Source organism: Gopherus flavomarginatus, chromosome 1, assembly GCF_025201925.1.
Source record: "Gopherus flavomarginatus isolate rGopFla2 chromosome 1, rGopFla2.mat.asm, whole genome shotgun sequence".
Classification (NCBI taxonomy): Eukaryota; Metazoa; Chordata; order Testudines; family Testudinidae; genus Gopherus; species Gopherus flavomarginatus.
Genome location: NC_066617.1, coordinates 154,530,711 through 154,545,953, shown reverse-complemented (window position 1 = coordinate 154,545,953; position 15,243 = coordinate 154,530,711). Strand labels below are relative to the sequence as shown.

At 49.5% G+C, this 15,243-nt stretch overlaps 2 protein-coding genes across 11 annotated transcripts in view; one reads left to right on the top strand and one right to left on the bottom strand.

Annotated features, from left to right (window-relative positions):
- KPNA1 (karyopherin subunit alpha 1) overlaps positions 1-15,243 on the bottom strand; it is a 127,702-nt gene that overhangs the window by 50,379 nt on the left and 62,080 nt on the right. For 7 of the 10 annotated variants that reach the window (XM_050921251.1, XM_050921262.1, XM_050921288.1 and 4 more), the window contains 2 exons: positions 13,326-13,414; positions 647-733 (listed from right to left, as the gene is read on the bottom strand). In XM_050921251.1, the coding sequence (XP_050777208.1) occupies positions 647-733; positions 13,326-13,414 (176 nt within the window). The remainder of the gene's footprint in view (positions 1-646; positions 734-13,325; positions 13,415-15,243) is intronic. The other 3 variants (XM_050921298.1, XM_050921315.1, XM_050921272.1) reach the window with 1 other exon arrangement.
- FAM162A (family with sequence similarity 162 member A) overlaps positions 1-15,243 on the top strand; it is a 115,885-nt gene that overhangs the window by 88,027 nt on the left and 12,615 nt on the right. The gene's annotated exons all lie outside the window — the stretch shown is intronic.

The following is a 15,243-nucleotide window of genomic DNA, read 5'->3' as shown; positions in this document are numbered from 1 at the left end:
GATTCATCTATAAATAGAGTCTTTGCTGGTAGAAGTACTAAAAAAGATATTCTGCTGTGCACCCAGTTAGATCTCTCCACCAATCTATTGAGGATAGGACTTTGAGGAATCATGACCACCCTGTTTAGCAGATACATTCATCTCAAATCACCCTTGCAAAGGCTGTTGAAGGTGAAGCTTGGCATGCTGGGTGGCATATGTTGCATTTTGACATGTGCTCAGATGTCTGAGGCAGGACCTCAGCAGTGTGCTGGGATGAGTCTGGAGTTAGTTGATGAGATAGAACATAGTTTGAAATCTCTCGAGGGAGAGACACTCTTGCCAAGCTGGAATCTAATAGCTCTATGATAAACTCTATATTTTGACCCAGGATCAGTGTGGATTTTTCCCTGTTGATACTGAGTCCCAGCATGGTGAAAAGGCTTAGTATCCTCTGAAGTGAGTCAGTCACTTGCTGGGGGGTAGAGGGAAATTTTCCCAAAGCTAGCCAGTCTTTTAAGTAGGGATTCACTTGGGTTCATTGTTGTCTTAGATAGGTGTCCACCACAGTTATGACATTGGTGAACACCTGTGGAGCCATGGAGACACCAAAGAGTAGGATTCTGTTGGTAGTATGATGTCCCTGTGAGAAATTTCAGATACTTACTGTCCCTGGATGTGCTGAGATGTAAAAGTAGGCAGGGTCTGAAGATGAAGAGCCAGGAACCAGTCAATGGAATCTGGAGAGGGGATCCTATTCAGAAGGGTATCCAGTAAATGAGGGATGCAGGTATTAAGACAACTGAAACAGAGGATGGATCTCCAACCTTTTTCTCCTTTGAGATGAGAAGGTTACTTAAATGTAGCTGGAGGTTCTTCAAGGTGTGTGGTCCCTATCTGTATTCCACTGAGGGTTTATGCGTGCGTGCCATGTGTCCAGAGCTGGATAATTTGAAAGTAGTAGTAGTATCCATTGGTCTACGCATGCATCTTAGCTTTGTCTCATGGTTTTGTCCAAGGCAGACAAATCACATCTCCAGTTCCTTCACCACCACAAATTGAACAGATCCAAAGTAGAGGGAAGGAGGATGGGAAATGGAATATAGATATGGACCACATATCTCAAAGAACCTCCAGTTACATGCAAGTAACCTCCTCCTCTTCTTCGAGTGATAGTCTCTATTGTATTCCTCTGAGGACCATTAACAAGCAGTACCTAATTTGGAGGAAGGTGTGAGGAAGAGGAAGGAATAGTTGAGCAGAGGACAGCTGCACTGAATGAGGCATGTTGCAGAGTCCTGCACCAAGGTGTAGTGAAGGTATGAACTGAACCCTGCCCTATATGTCTGGAAGCAGCATATTGTGGAAAGTGACCGCAGTCAACATCTGGGCTCTTGTGGAATGGGCTCTCAGCCCAAGGGGTGGAGGCAGTCCTGACAACTGATAGCATAGTGTAATGCACTCTGAAGCCTACTTGGAGATTCTGTGTGGAGATGGCTTGCCCCTTAATCCTCTCAGCTATAGCAAACAATCTAGGGGTTTTCCTGATTGGTCTCGTCCTTTGCAGGCAGAAGGCCAAGGCCCTGTGGATGTTGAGAAAAAGACGGTTATTCACCTTTGTAACTACTGTTCTTTGAGATGTGTTGCTCATATCCATTCCAATTAAATGTGCGCATGCCGCGTGCATGTTCATCAGAAGATTTTTACCCTAGCAACACTTAGTGGGTTGGCTGGGTCGCCCCCTGGAGTGGCGCCGTTATGGCGCCAGATATGTACCCCGCCGACCCAACGGCCCTTCAGTTCCTTTTTGCCGGCTACTCCGACAGAGGGGAAGGAGGGCGGGTTTGGAATGGATATAAGCGACACATCTCGAAGAACAACAGTTACAGAGGTGAGTAACCGTCTTTTCTTCTTCGAATGTTTGCTCATATCGATTCCAATTAGGTGATTCCCAAGCCTTACCTAGGCAGTGGGGTTGGAGTGAGATGTTGCAGAATGCAAGACTGCTGAGCCAAATGCTGCATCATCTATGGACTGTTGAACCAATGCATAGTGAGAGGCAAAGGTGTGAATCGATGACCAAATAGCTGCCCGACATATTTCCTGGATGGGAACATGGGCCAGGAAGGCAGCAGATGAAGCTTGAGCCCGAGTAGAATGGGCGGTGAGGTGGCTAGCCGGAACGTGAGCCAAATCATATATGCAGGATGTCACCCTAGATGAAATTCGTTGGGATGAGACTGGTAGGCCTTTCATCCAGTCTGCCACAGCTACAAAGAGCTGAGGTGACTTTCAGAAGGGTTTTGTTCTCTCAATATAAAAGGGGAGAGCCCTGCGAACGTCTAGGGTGTGCAGCTGTTGTTCCAGACGCGATGGGTGCGGCTTCGGGAAAAAGACTGGGAGAAAGATGTCTTGATTGACATGAAAGGTGGACACCACCTTAAGGAGGAAGAAGGGGTGTGGTCGCAGCTGTACCTTGTCCTTATGGAATACCGTATATGGGGGGGTCCGCTGTCAAGGCCCGAAGCTCAGATACTCATCCTGCCGAAGTAATGGCGACGAGGAAGGCTGTCTTCCAGGAAAGGTACTGCAGCCAACAGGTAGCCAGTGATTCGAAAAAAGCACCCATAAACTTGGCTAGCACCAGATTGAGATCCCAGGTAGGGGCTGGGCATCTGATTTGAGGGTACAAATGTTCCAATCCCTTGAAGAATCTTGAAACTATGGGGTGAGAGAAGATTGATTGGCCATTTTCTCCTGGGTGGAAGGCGGAGATGGGCTGCCAGATGCACCTTTATGGAAGAGACGGCTAGGCCCCGTTCTTTCAGGACCCAGAGGTAGTCCAGGACAGTAGGAACGGACACCTGCCTGGGGACTGAGTTACACTGAGCGCATCAACAGGAGAAATGCTTCCACTTAGCCAGATGTGTCATCCTAGTGGAAGGCTTCCTACTGCCCAAGAGCACCTGTTGGACCGAGACAGAGCAACACAACTCAGACTGTCTCAACCATGCAGCAACTACGCTGTGAGATGAAGAGACTGCGGGTCCGGATGGCGAAGCCTGCCGAAGTCCTGTGTTATGAGATCCGGACAGAGTGGCAGGGGAATCGGATCTGCCACTGAAAGGTCAAACAACATGGTGTACCAGTGCTGCCTCGGCCACGCTGGAGCAATCAGGATCAGGTGGGTGCTGTCCCTGTGGCGCTTGAGTAAGACTCTGTGGACGAGCGGAAACGGTGGGAAGGCATAGAGTAAGTGCTTCTTCCACGGGATCAGGAATCCGTCTGAGAGGGAGCCCGGGGAGCGTCCCTGGAATGAGCAGAACACTTGGCATTTCCTGTTCTCTCGGGAGGCAAAGAGGTCTATGTGGGGAAACCCCCACTTCTGGAAAACAGAATGGATGACGTCCGGACAAATCGATCACTCGTGAGACAGGAAGGATCTGCTGAGGTGATCCGACAGTGTTCTGGACTCCTGGGAGAAAAGACGCTACCAAATCGATCGAGTGGGCTATGCAAAAGTCCCAGAGGTGGCAGGCTTCTTGACAAAAGGAGGGAGGAGCGTGCTCCGCCCTGGCTTGTTTATGTAAAACATGGCCATTGTGTTGTCCGTGAACACTGACACACAACGGCCTTGGAGATGGTCTCGAAACACCTGGCATGCTAGACGGACCGCTCTCGGCTCCCGCACATTGATGAGTAAGACCAGGTCTTGAGGCGACCAGAGGCCTTGAGTGCGAAGGCCCTCGAGGTGGGCACCCCAACCCAGAGATGACCCGTCCGTGGTTAGGGCCATCGAGGGTTGCGGTGGGTGGAATGGCATCCCTGCACAGATTAGAGTAGGGTTTAGCCACCCGGTTAGGGAGCCCAGAACCTTCCGGGGAATAGTGAGCACCGAGTCCAGGCTGTCTCTGTGTGGTTGGTATATTGAAGCAAGCCAGGTTTGAAAGGGACGGAGGCATAGCCTCGCGTGCTTGGTCACGAAGGTGCAGGAGGCTATGTGACCTACAGCTGAGGCAGGTGCGCACCGATGTTGTCGGGAAGGTTTGAAGACCTCGAATAATTGAAGCCACTGCTTGAAAACGCGACTGCAGGATGCAGGCTCTGGCCAGATTGGAGTCCAGAACCACTCCGATGAAGTCTATTCTCTGCGTGGGTGTCAGAGTAGACTTCTGTGTTGATCACCAAGCCTAGGCTCCTGAAGAGGTCTCTGACGATGCGCAGGTGCTGCGACACTTGTAACTGGGGAAGTCCCTCAAATGAGCCATTCGTCGAGATACGGGTAGATGTGTACACGATGACGCAGGAGAGAGGCAGCAACTACAGCCATGCATTTTGTGAACACACGCAGAGCCGCAGAAAGGCCAAATGGAAGTACAGTGAACTGAAAGTATTGATGGTTGACCACAAAACGGAGGTACCATCTGTATGGTGGGTAAATTGCAATGTGGAAATACGCATCCTTCATATCGAGGGCGGCATACCAGTCTCCCAGATCCAGGGATGGGATAATGGTCCCCAGGGTTACCATGTGGAACTTCAGCTTTATCATGAATTTGTTGAGTTCTCGCAGCTCTAGGATCGGTCGTAGATCTCTCTTTGCCTTGGGGATTAGGAAGTAGCGAGAATAAAACAAACTGGAGGCGGTATCCCACTTCCACCGTGCGCAAGACCCAACGATCTGAAGTTAGCTGGGACCAGGCAGGGAGGAATTGGGAGAGGCGGTTGAAAAAGGAAGGAAAAGGATCCGGCAGAGCAACTGGTGGGCCGCCCTTGGGCGTCCCATCAAAAGTTCTGCTTGGGCCCTGCTGGTGGTTTAGGGGGCACCTGATTTTGACCTCCCTGAGGGCCAGACTGCCTCCGACGATTCCCTCGGCCAAGCCTTCTGCTAAAGTCCTGATGCAGCCTAGGCAGAGTGCAAGGGCGGTGTGGCTGGGACCGGAAGGTCCTGTGTTGGGTCACTGGCGTGTGCATACCCAGCAAGCACATTATAACGTGATTGTCCTTCAGACTTTGCAATCTGGGGTCAGTCTTATCTGAGAACAGGCCCTGGCCTTCGAAGGGCAAATCCTGAATAGTTTGTTGCAATTCAGGGGAAAGGTTTGATACCTGGAGCCAGGAGATATGCCTCATCGTCACTACTGACGCCAGAGTTCTGGCTGCAGAGTCCGCTGCATCCAGAGAGGCTTGGAGGGAGGTTCTTGCTACTTTTTTACCCTCCTCAAGTAGAGCCGTAAATTCTTGACAGGACTTCCGGGGAAGAAGCTCCATAAACTTCCCCAAGGACACTCACACGTTAAAGTCTAAGTCAAAGGAGGCTAGGCGCATGGACCTCATAGGCCGCAAAATATACTCGGCCGGGTGCCTCCAACTTAAGGTGGCAAACCAACAAGCTACCAGCCTGCGATGACACCGATGTGTATCTCGATGGCCATGGCAGTGCCGATAGATCCTGGGAGGGCGCCACTGTTCTGGATGCTCGATCCCAGGGCAGTACCGGGGAGAGGTACCGGAAGCTATAACGGTACCGAGAGCGAGACCGGGACCTTCTACCGTAGCAGTGCTGGGAGATCGACTGGGATCTCAAGTCCTTTTGTCTGGAGCGACTGCGGGATACACGGTGACGAGAGCCGTGCCGTGAGTCGGATCGGTACCGGGAATATCTGGCCGGCAAACGAGATGTCGAATGGTGCCGCGAGTGCGACCGTTACCGCGATGGAGAGCGGTGCCGGGACTGTGAGCAGCGCCGGGAGCGGGAACGGCGTGATCGAGAGTGTCTGTGAGACCATGATCTTGAACGACGTCTCTCTGTTGGACCAATGGACGGTGGCCTTACTAGGGCCAGTTTCCTGCGATGGATTGTATGACCTGCACTGGCAGTGCTGGGGGTTGAGGCCGTGTGGACTCTGTCATGGCGATGAGCTCCCTTGCCGTGGAAAAGGTCTCCGGTGTAGAAGGGAGGGCAAGCTCAACCACAGCATGAGCCGGGGAGCTGTCAGGCACCGGACTCAACGGCCCCTGTGGGACCGGAATCGACGGTGCAGCGCTCAGTGGAGCCGCAAATCAGCGGTGCCACAGTCGACGGTGCTGTGGTAGATGACGGTGCCAGACAAACCATCTTCGAAGAGCACTCCTTCTGCAGAGCTGAAGCAGCTGGAGCACTATGTTGCTTCCTGGGTCTCAGGGACAGGGAGCGGTACTGAGCAGATGTCGGTGCCGGGGCTCCTTCTCGGTACCGGAGCAGTCCGGGGCCGAAGGGGCGCTCCTTACGGAAGCAGTCTTTTGGGCGCTCGGTACCGACACTGCAGGACTAAGTGCCGACTCCATGAGAAGCTGTTTCAATCAAAAGTCCTGCTCCTTCTTCGTCCTTGGTTTAAACGACTTGCAGATGCAGCACTTATCAGTAAGGTGGGATTCCCCTAGGCACTTGAGGCAGGAGTCGTGGGGATCCCCTATTGGCATCGGCTTTTGGCAGGCCGAGCACAGTTTGAATCCCGGTGCCTTGGGCATGGGCCCGTACTGGGGTGGAAGAAAGGGGCTAATCCCCGATCCCTCCTTAAACTATATACACTAACTATAAATACAACAACTAATACTAACTATAATTACAAGAACTACAAGTAGCTAGGGACATGGAGATCAACAAAGCCGAGCTCCACAGTTCCAACAACCGTCACAGGCGGTAAGAAGGAATTGAAGGGCCGTTGTGTCGGCAGGGGTATATATCTGGCGCCGTAACGACGCCACTCCAGGGGGCGACCCAGCCGACCCACCGAGTGTTGCTAGGGTAAAAATCTTCCGATGAACAGGTACGTGGGATGCACACACCTAATTGGAATCAATACGAGCAAGCACTCGAAGAAGTAGTGAAGGCTCAGCTCCTCTGCTGAGGCATGAGGCTTTGGAAAAGAAAAAGGATGTTACTCATCTTCTTGTAACTGTTGTTCTTTGAGAAGTGTTGTTCACGTCCATTCCAATTAGTTGTGCGCGTGCCATGCACACGGTCGGAAACTTTTTCCCTCAGCAGCTCCCATCGGGTCTGCCAGGGAGCCCCCTCGAGTGCAGCGCTAAATATAGGACCCTGACGACCTGACTCCCCTTCAGTTCTTTCTTGCCGGTTACTCCAACAGAGGGGAAGGAGGGTGGGTATTGGAATGGACATGAACACCACCTCTCGAAGAACAAGTTACAAGAAGGTGAGTAAGTCTTTTCTTCGAGTGATTGTTCATGTCGATTCCAATTAGGGGACTCCCAAGCTCTCCCACGGGGGTGGGGTCGGAGTTAAGGAATCACTGACTAGAGCACTGCTCTATCAAGAGCTGCTTCGTCCCTAGCATGCTGTGAGATGGCATAGTGAGTGGCAAAGGTGTGCACTGAGTACCAGGTCGCCGCTCTGCAGATCTCTTGGATGGGCATCTGGGCCAGAAGAGTGGTGGAAGAGGCCTGAGCCCGTGTCAAGTGGGCCATTATAGCCAGGGCTGGAACCTTCACAAGGTCATAGCTGGTACGGGTATAGTCTGTACTCCAGGAAGAGATGCGCTGAGAGGAGACCAGAAGTCCTTTCATCTGGTCCAGCACTGCTACAAACAGCTGGTTTAATTTCCTGAACAGCTTTGTGTGCTCAATGTAGAACGCTAATGCCCTCTGCACATCTAATGAGTGAAACTTTTACTCCTGTGTGTTGGCGTGCGGCTTGGGGTAGAAAAATGTCCTGGCTGAGGTGGAATTGGGATACCATCTAGGGGCAGGAAAGCTGGGCACGGCCTGAGTTGTATCTTGTCCTTGTGGGAGGATATGTAGAGGGGGATCGTAGATGAATGCTTTTAGCTCTGATACCCTCCTGGCCGATGTTATTGCAACCAGAAAGACTACCTTCCACGAGAGATACAGAAGGGAACATGTAGCGACCGGCTTGCATGGGGCTCCTATAAGTTTAGCTAGAACCAGATTGAGGTCCCAAGTCGGTACAGGTGGCCAAGACTGAGGGTATAAGCATTCCAGGCCCTTAAGGAAACGGCCCACCATAGGACTGGAGAAGACTAAATGTCCCAACTTTCCAGGGTGGAACACTGAGATGGTCGTGAGGTGCACCTTGATAGACTATCCAGCCAGGCCTTGCTGCTTCAGAGGTAGTTAGGACAAATGGTATAGATGATTGGAGTGGAGATGCTTGACTAAGATTACACCAGCATGAAAACCCCTTCTATTTGGCCAGATCGGTGGCCCTGGTGGAAGGTTTCCTGCTACTAAGGAGCACCTCCCTCACCTATTATTCCATGCACTGGAGCTCCCTTGCATTTAACCATGAAGCTTCCAGGCTGTGAGGTGCACGGACTGGAGGTCTGGGTGAAGCAGGTGGCCGTGGTCCTGCGTAATCAGATTGGGAAGGAGCAGCAGCGCAATGGAGGTGCTGACTGACAGTTCCAGAAGTGTAGTGTATCAATGTTGGCATGGACAAGCCGGAGTTAGCAGAATTACCTCTGCCTTGTCCTTGCAGATCTTGAGGAGAACCTGGTGGACAAGTGGTATCGGAGGGAAGGCATATAGTAGACAGCTCCCCCAGTGCATCATGAACGCATGAGAGATTAATCCCAGGCCATGTTTTTGGAAGGAGCGAAATGCTGGACACTTCCTGTTGCTTATTGTGGTGAATAGGTCCACCTGGGCAAACCCCCACCATTGGAAGATGGAGTGGATTATGTCCTTTCAGATAAACCACTCATAACTGCGGAATGACCTGCTGAGGTGGCGTGCAAGCTCGTTGTATGCTCCTGGGACGTAGGACACCTCCAGGTGAATGGAGTAGGCTACACAAAACTCCCACAGGTGGAGAGCCTCCTGAAAGAGAGGAGAGGAGCAAGCTCCACCCTGTTTGTTTATGTAGAACATGGTGGTGGTACTGCTGGTCATTACTGCCATGCAGTGACCTTGCAATACTGTAAAGAAGGTCTGGCAAGCTAGTCTTACCGCTCTGAGTTCCTTTATGTTGATGTGGTGCAAGATCTCGGACTGCAACCACATGCCCTGAGTCTGTAAGCATCCTAGGTGTGCCCCCCCAACCACGGTCTGACATCTCCATTATTAAGGTCATGGACGATTGAGGGATGGTGAATGGGACTCCTTCACAGACCATGCGAGGGTCCAACCACTATCCTAGGGTGTCTAGGACTCGTGGTGGTACTGTTACTACCGAGTCTAGACTGTTCCGACCCGGGTGATAGACTGTAGCAAGCCAAGCCTAGAATGGTCTAAGCCTCATCCTGGCATGGCCTACCACACCACCATGGTGTCCCAAAAGGCTGAGGCATGTCCTTGCGGCGGTGGGGTATTGTCTGAGGGTCTGAATGACATGTGTCAGTGTTTGGAATCTGGGTTGTGGCAGGATGGATCTTGCCTGAGCCAAGACCAAAACCGCCCCAATGAACTCTATTAATTAGGTGGGTGACAGAGTTGTTTTATCTACACTGAGAATGGGAGACAGCCTCTGGAAGATCTCTCTGACTAACGGAATATAGGACTGTACCTGCTCCCTGGAACAGCCTTGCAGGAGCCAATCATCTAATTAGAGGTACACTTGTACCAGTCTCTTTCGGAAAAAGGCTGAAATGATTGACATACACTCGGTGAACACTCAGGGGACTGCTGATAACCTGAATAGAAGCACTGTGAACTGATAATGTATGCAGTTGACAACAAACCTCAGGAAACGTCTGTGCGGCGGCCAGATGGCTATGTGGAAGTACACATCTTTCGTGTCGAGCGCAGCATACCAGTCCCCCAGATCCAGAAAAGGGATAATTGGGCTCAGGGAGACCACGTGGAACTTCAACTTTACCATGAACGGATTGAGTCCTTGCAGGTCTAAGATGGGTCAGAGATCCCCCACCCCCCTTTGCCTTGGAGATTAGGAAATAATGGGAATAGAATCCCTTCCCCCTTAGCTCCTGAGGAACCTCCTCCACCGCTCCCATGGCAAGAAGTGTGTGCACTTCCTGGATAAGGAGATGCCTGTGAGATGGGTCCCTGAAGAGGGATGGGGATAGGGGGTGGAGGGAGGGGAGGAGCAGAATTGGAGAGAATATCCCACTTCTACCAAGTGAAAAAGCCAGTGTTCCGATGTTAATAGGGGACCATGCACAGTAGAAGTGGGATAGGCGGCTCAAAAAACAGGGAGCTGGGGGAAGGATTCATAATCGTAGCTGGTACACCATCTTCAGGTGTCCCTTCAAAACCCTTGCTGGGTCCCCGACGATGGCCTGAGGGAGGGTTGGAACGCTTACGCCTGGAATTCTTGCCCCTCTGGTAGTAATTATCCTGCCTTGGGAGGGGTTGGTATTGCCTCTGCTGTTGCACTGGCTGAGGCTTGAAGGGATCTCTCTGGGTAGCAGTTTGTGCATTCCCAGAGACTTCATGGTTGCCCTGGAATCCTCAAAGCAGTGGAGTTTTGAATCAGTTTGATCAGAAAACAGTCCTGCACCCTCAAAGGGAAGGTCCTGCAGGGTCTGCTGAACTTCCGGGGGAAGCCCGGATGCTTGGAGCCAAGCTGTTCTCCTCATGACCACCCCTGACGCGATGGTACGTGCCATGGAGTTGGCCAAGTTGAGTGAGGCTTACAGGGATGTCCTAGCAACTGCCATCCCCTCCTCAACCAGAGCTGAGAATCATAGATTAGAGTTGGAAGAGGCCTCAGGTGGTCACCTAGTCCAACCCCCTCCTCAAAGCAGGACCAACACCAACTAATTCATCTCAGCCAGAGCTTTGTCAAGCTGGGCTTTAAAAACCCTCTAAGGATAGAGATTTCACCACCTCTCTAGGTAACCCATTCCAGTGCTTCACTACCCTCCTAGTGAAATAGTTTTTCCTAATATCCAAACTAAACCTCCCCCCACTGCAGCTGAGACCATTGCTCCTTATCCTGTCAACTGCCACCACTGAGAACAGCCTAGCTCCATCCTCTTTGGAACCCAGTTTCAGGTAGTTGAAGGCTGCTATCAAATCCCTCCCTCACTCTTCTCTTCTGCAGACTAAACAAGCCTCTCCTTGTAAGTTGTGCGCCCCAGCCCCCTGATCATTTTCGTTTAATTTCATTCCGTTTCGAGAACTCAGACTTTGACTCAGTGGGAAGTAACTCCTTATATTTTGACATGGAGTCCCAAGAGTTAAAATTATACCTGCTGAAGTTGAAGCCCCTGCCACTGCCTCATCAGGCAACGACGAAGAAAAGGCCAGTGGAAGCATAGGGTCATCATGGCCCACCATGTGCTCCAGTTGATCCTGGGCAGCATTGGTGCCAAGTGGCTCAGCGTGATCCAATGGGACCTTAGATGTGGATGGATCTGGGGCTGGTTCCGATGTGCCCTGTGTAATATGTGGGGGTGATCTGGATGGAGCCATCTCTGTGGTACAAGGGGTGGTTCTGTCTGCTGTGACCCTACCTGGTGATGCCCCGATGTAACGGACCTAGAAACCCTAGAAAGGGTACCCTGGGCCTGATGGTAAGTCCAGGGGGTTCAGAAGAGCCACTGTGAAGCAGGCAGCCATTGAGGCTGCCAGGACGAAGGAGCATGTCTCCTGCTCTTGTCTGTGAGTAGTGGGAGCCGTCCTCAGAGTCAAAGGGCGATGACCACAGTGGTGCTTAGGATCGCTGCGCTACTGGTCGGTGCCGAGAATAGGAAGTTGGAGATCGGGGCTGCAACGGCCATGTAGATGAATGGTGCTGGATTTCCCACAACTCAGACCACTGCTCCAAATCCGGTGCCAGAGAGCAGCTCCTATGTTCCAGTGCTGTAGCACGGTGCCAGGCGATAGAAAGCGATCATGACCAATGCTGATTTCCCGGTGCTGGAGTTCACAAGCAACATGCTCCCTGCATCTTGCTGTCATGTACTCGGCCCAGTGCCAGGGGTGAAATAGACCCTGAACAGTGCGGGTCTGGAGAGGAAGGTGGCCTCATCATTCCCGGTTTGCCTCTAGATGGCACATGTGTAGGAGGTGCCAGAGGCTTGTCTCTGACAGCAGGGGGCTGGGGTAGAGTACTTTCTATGAGGTTCCTTGCCACTTCACAAGTATCTGGAGTGGAGGGAGCTTCTAAGCAGTAGAGGCAGCATTGGTGCTTGTCACTGACCAAGAATGAATACAGGCAGGAGGTGCAGAGCTTGAATCCTGATGTCTTAGGCATAATCCAGTACCCACGTGTGGGTATGTACTACCCAAACCAAAGACTCCAACAGTGCTGAGAAGAAGGTTGGTGCTATGGACCTTTGTGTGAGAGCATTCAGTGCCATGACTCTTGGTGCCAAAATGCTTAGTACCAGCATGACTGGTGCAGAAAATGACATCTTCCTAGAAGTACTGGATGCAGTGCTGTTCTTGAATTGAGAAGAGACAGTCTGTACTGACCTGAATTTCAGTACCTTAGCACTGGTATGGGACTCCACCTTAAGACTTTGAGAGGGGTGAGTCTAGCAGAGGCATTCTGCCCTCTCTCTGGAGAAGGAGATGGAAAAAAGCTTCAACTGGTAGAAAATACAGCAGCATGTGTGTAGAAGATACGGGGGGGAGAGGGATAGCTCAGTGGTTTGAGCATTGGCCTGCTAAACAAAGGGTTGAGAGTTCAGTCCTTGAGGGGGACACTTAGGGATCTGGGGCAAAATCAGTACTTGGTCCAGCTAGTGAAGACAGGGGGCTGGACTCAATGACTTTTTGGGGTCCTTCAAGTTCTGTGCAATAGGTATGGGTATCTCTCTGGGCAGCCAGTGCAGAGACCATCAAATACAATTCAGTTCCAAATCTCATTCCTGCAATCCACTGTAATAAGAACTGCTGACCAACAGGGAAGACACACAAGAACATTCACAGAAGCTGGACCTTCCCTCTGGTACCAGGATGGATAATTTTCTTTTTAAATAAAAATCTGATTTTTTACTTATATGAAATGGTTTTATTTAAATAAATTTTTTCTTTAAAAATAATCCTTTATAGAATTAAGCTTGAAATATATCAAGGTCTAAACTTACTACACCTCTATCTCTATATAACGCTGTCCTTGGGAGCCAAAAAATCTTACCGTGTTATAGGTGAAACCACGTTATATCGAACTTGCTTTGATCCACCGGAGTGCGCAGCCCCGCCCCCTCGGAGCACTGCTTTACCACATTACATCCAAGTTCGTGTTATATCGGGTCACATTCTATCGAGGTAGAGGTGTATGTGTAACTGCAAGGTTACACATACCACATATTATCTATAATTGTCAACGTTGTCCTGTCACGTCTGGCCAGTGCAGGTCCTTCAGTACTATTGCCAGTATCTCTAACAAGATACAAAGTAAACCAAAACAGACTTACTGCAATAGAGTGGGTAGGATTTGGCAGTCCAACACATAGTCTCTGCACATGGTACTGTCTCCAGCAATGTTGCCAAGTGCCCATACTGCCTGTGAAGAAAGAACAAAACACTTGCTTTTATTTTTTTGACTCAAGCAAAGTTTTCCTTTATAGTGTATGTGTATGAATAAGAGATATTCTGTGCTAATGCTGACATTCTAGCTAACTTACAGATGAAAATATATTCCAGTTGTTAGGTACGGATATACAGCCAGGCTCACTAACTGGCTCATCAGGAAATACCAACAAAGGGATGTTCTTACTAACAAGGGCCAAAACAGTAATAGCATTTCCTGAACATTACAAGGGGATCCATTCTGTACATAACCATATTAGGAACAGTGGGAGAAAAGAATCAAGACCCAAATGCCTAGCCAAATCCATAGCCAAACCAATATTCAGAGCCCAAGCCTCAAGAATCTTATAAGTTCCTTGGCATATACTCTTAGAAAGAAAGCCAGGTGAAGCAGAACCCAAATATTGCCTACAAGCTGCACACTGGACATATATGGTAGGAAAATCAGGACAGACTGTCCAACAAGCTCTTAGAATGTACTCGGGACAACTTTTTGTTTCAGAAGGTGGAGGATGTAACTGGAGTTGGCTATTTTAGATTTGATTCTGACTTACAGAGAGAGAACTCTTGCGAATCTGAAAGTGAAAGCAACTTGGGTGAAAGTGACAATGAAATTATAGAGGTTCTGATTCTAAGGAAAGGCAGGAGTGAGAGCAGCAAAATAAAGACAGACTTCAAAAAAACAGACTTCAACACACTCAAGGAACTCCTAATTACGATTCCAAGGGAAGGAAATCTTAGGGAAATAGGAGTTCAGGTGAGCTGGCAGTTTCTAAAAATACAATATTAAAGGCACAACAGCAAACTAACCTGATCTGGAGGAAAGGTGGGAAGAGAAGTAAGAGACCAATATGGCTGCGTCAGGTACTCTTTTTAAGGAACTAAAAATCAAAAATGAATCATGCAAAAAGTGGAAACAAGACCAAATTGCTAAGGATAAGTATAAGAATAGACAAAAACAGGAAGACAGAAGCACAAAATGAATTACAACTAGCAAGGGATATAAGAACAGGTTCTATAAATATATTCGAAGTAAGAGAGCAATGTAGGAAAGTGTAGGTCCATTAGTCAGAGTAGGAGAACAAATAATGGATGCCAGAGAAGGGCAAAGTGTTCCTTTTACATCTCAGCTTTCACTAAAAGGTTAATTGAGACCAGATGCTTAAATTAATATTAAACAATAGGGAAAGAACAGAACAGGTTAAAGAATACTTGGATAAGTTAGATGTATTCAAATTGGCAGGCCCCAATTAAATTCACCCTAGTACTTAAATTAGCCAAAGCAATCTCTGAACCATTAGAGATTATATTTGAAAGTCAGAGAATGGGTGAGATCCCAGAGGACTGGAGAAAGGACAACATAATACCTATCATCAAAAAAGGCAGAAAAGGAGACCTGAGGAATTACAGACCAGTCAGCCTAACTTGATACCTGAAAAGATCCTGGAACAATTTATTAAATAACTTGTTCATTCCTGGAGTAATAGCAAATAGAGATTTGTCAAGAACAAATCATACCTAATCTCCTTCTTCACCAGGGTAACCATCCTAGTGGATATGGGGGGAGAAAGAAGCAGACATGATATATCTGGAATGTAGTGAGTCTTTTGAAACTGTCCCATGTGACATCTTCATAAGCAAACTAGGAAATTTGGCCTAGACAAAATGACTATAAGGTAGGTGCACAAATCATTAAAAGGCCATGCCCAAAGAGTGCTTATCACTGGTTCACTCTGAAGCTAGGTAGATGTATCAAGTGAGGTGCCACAGGGTCTGTTCTAGGTTCAGTACTAGTCAATATTT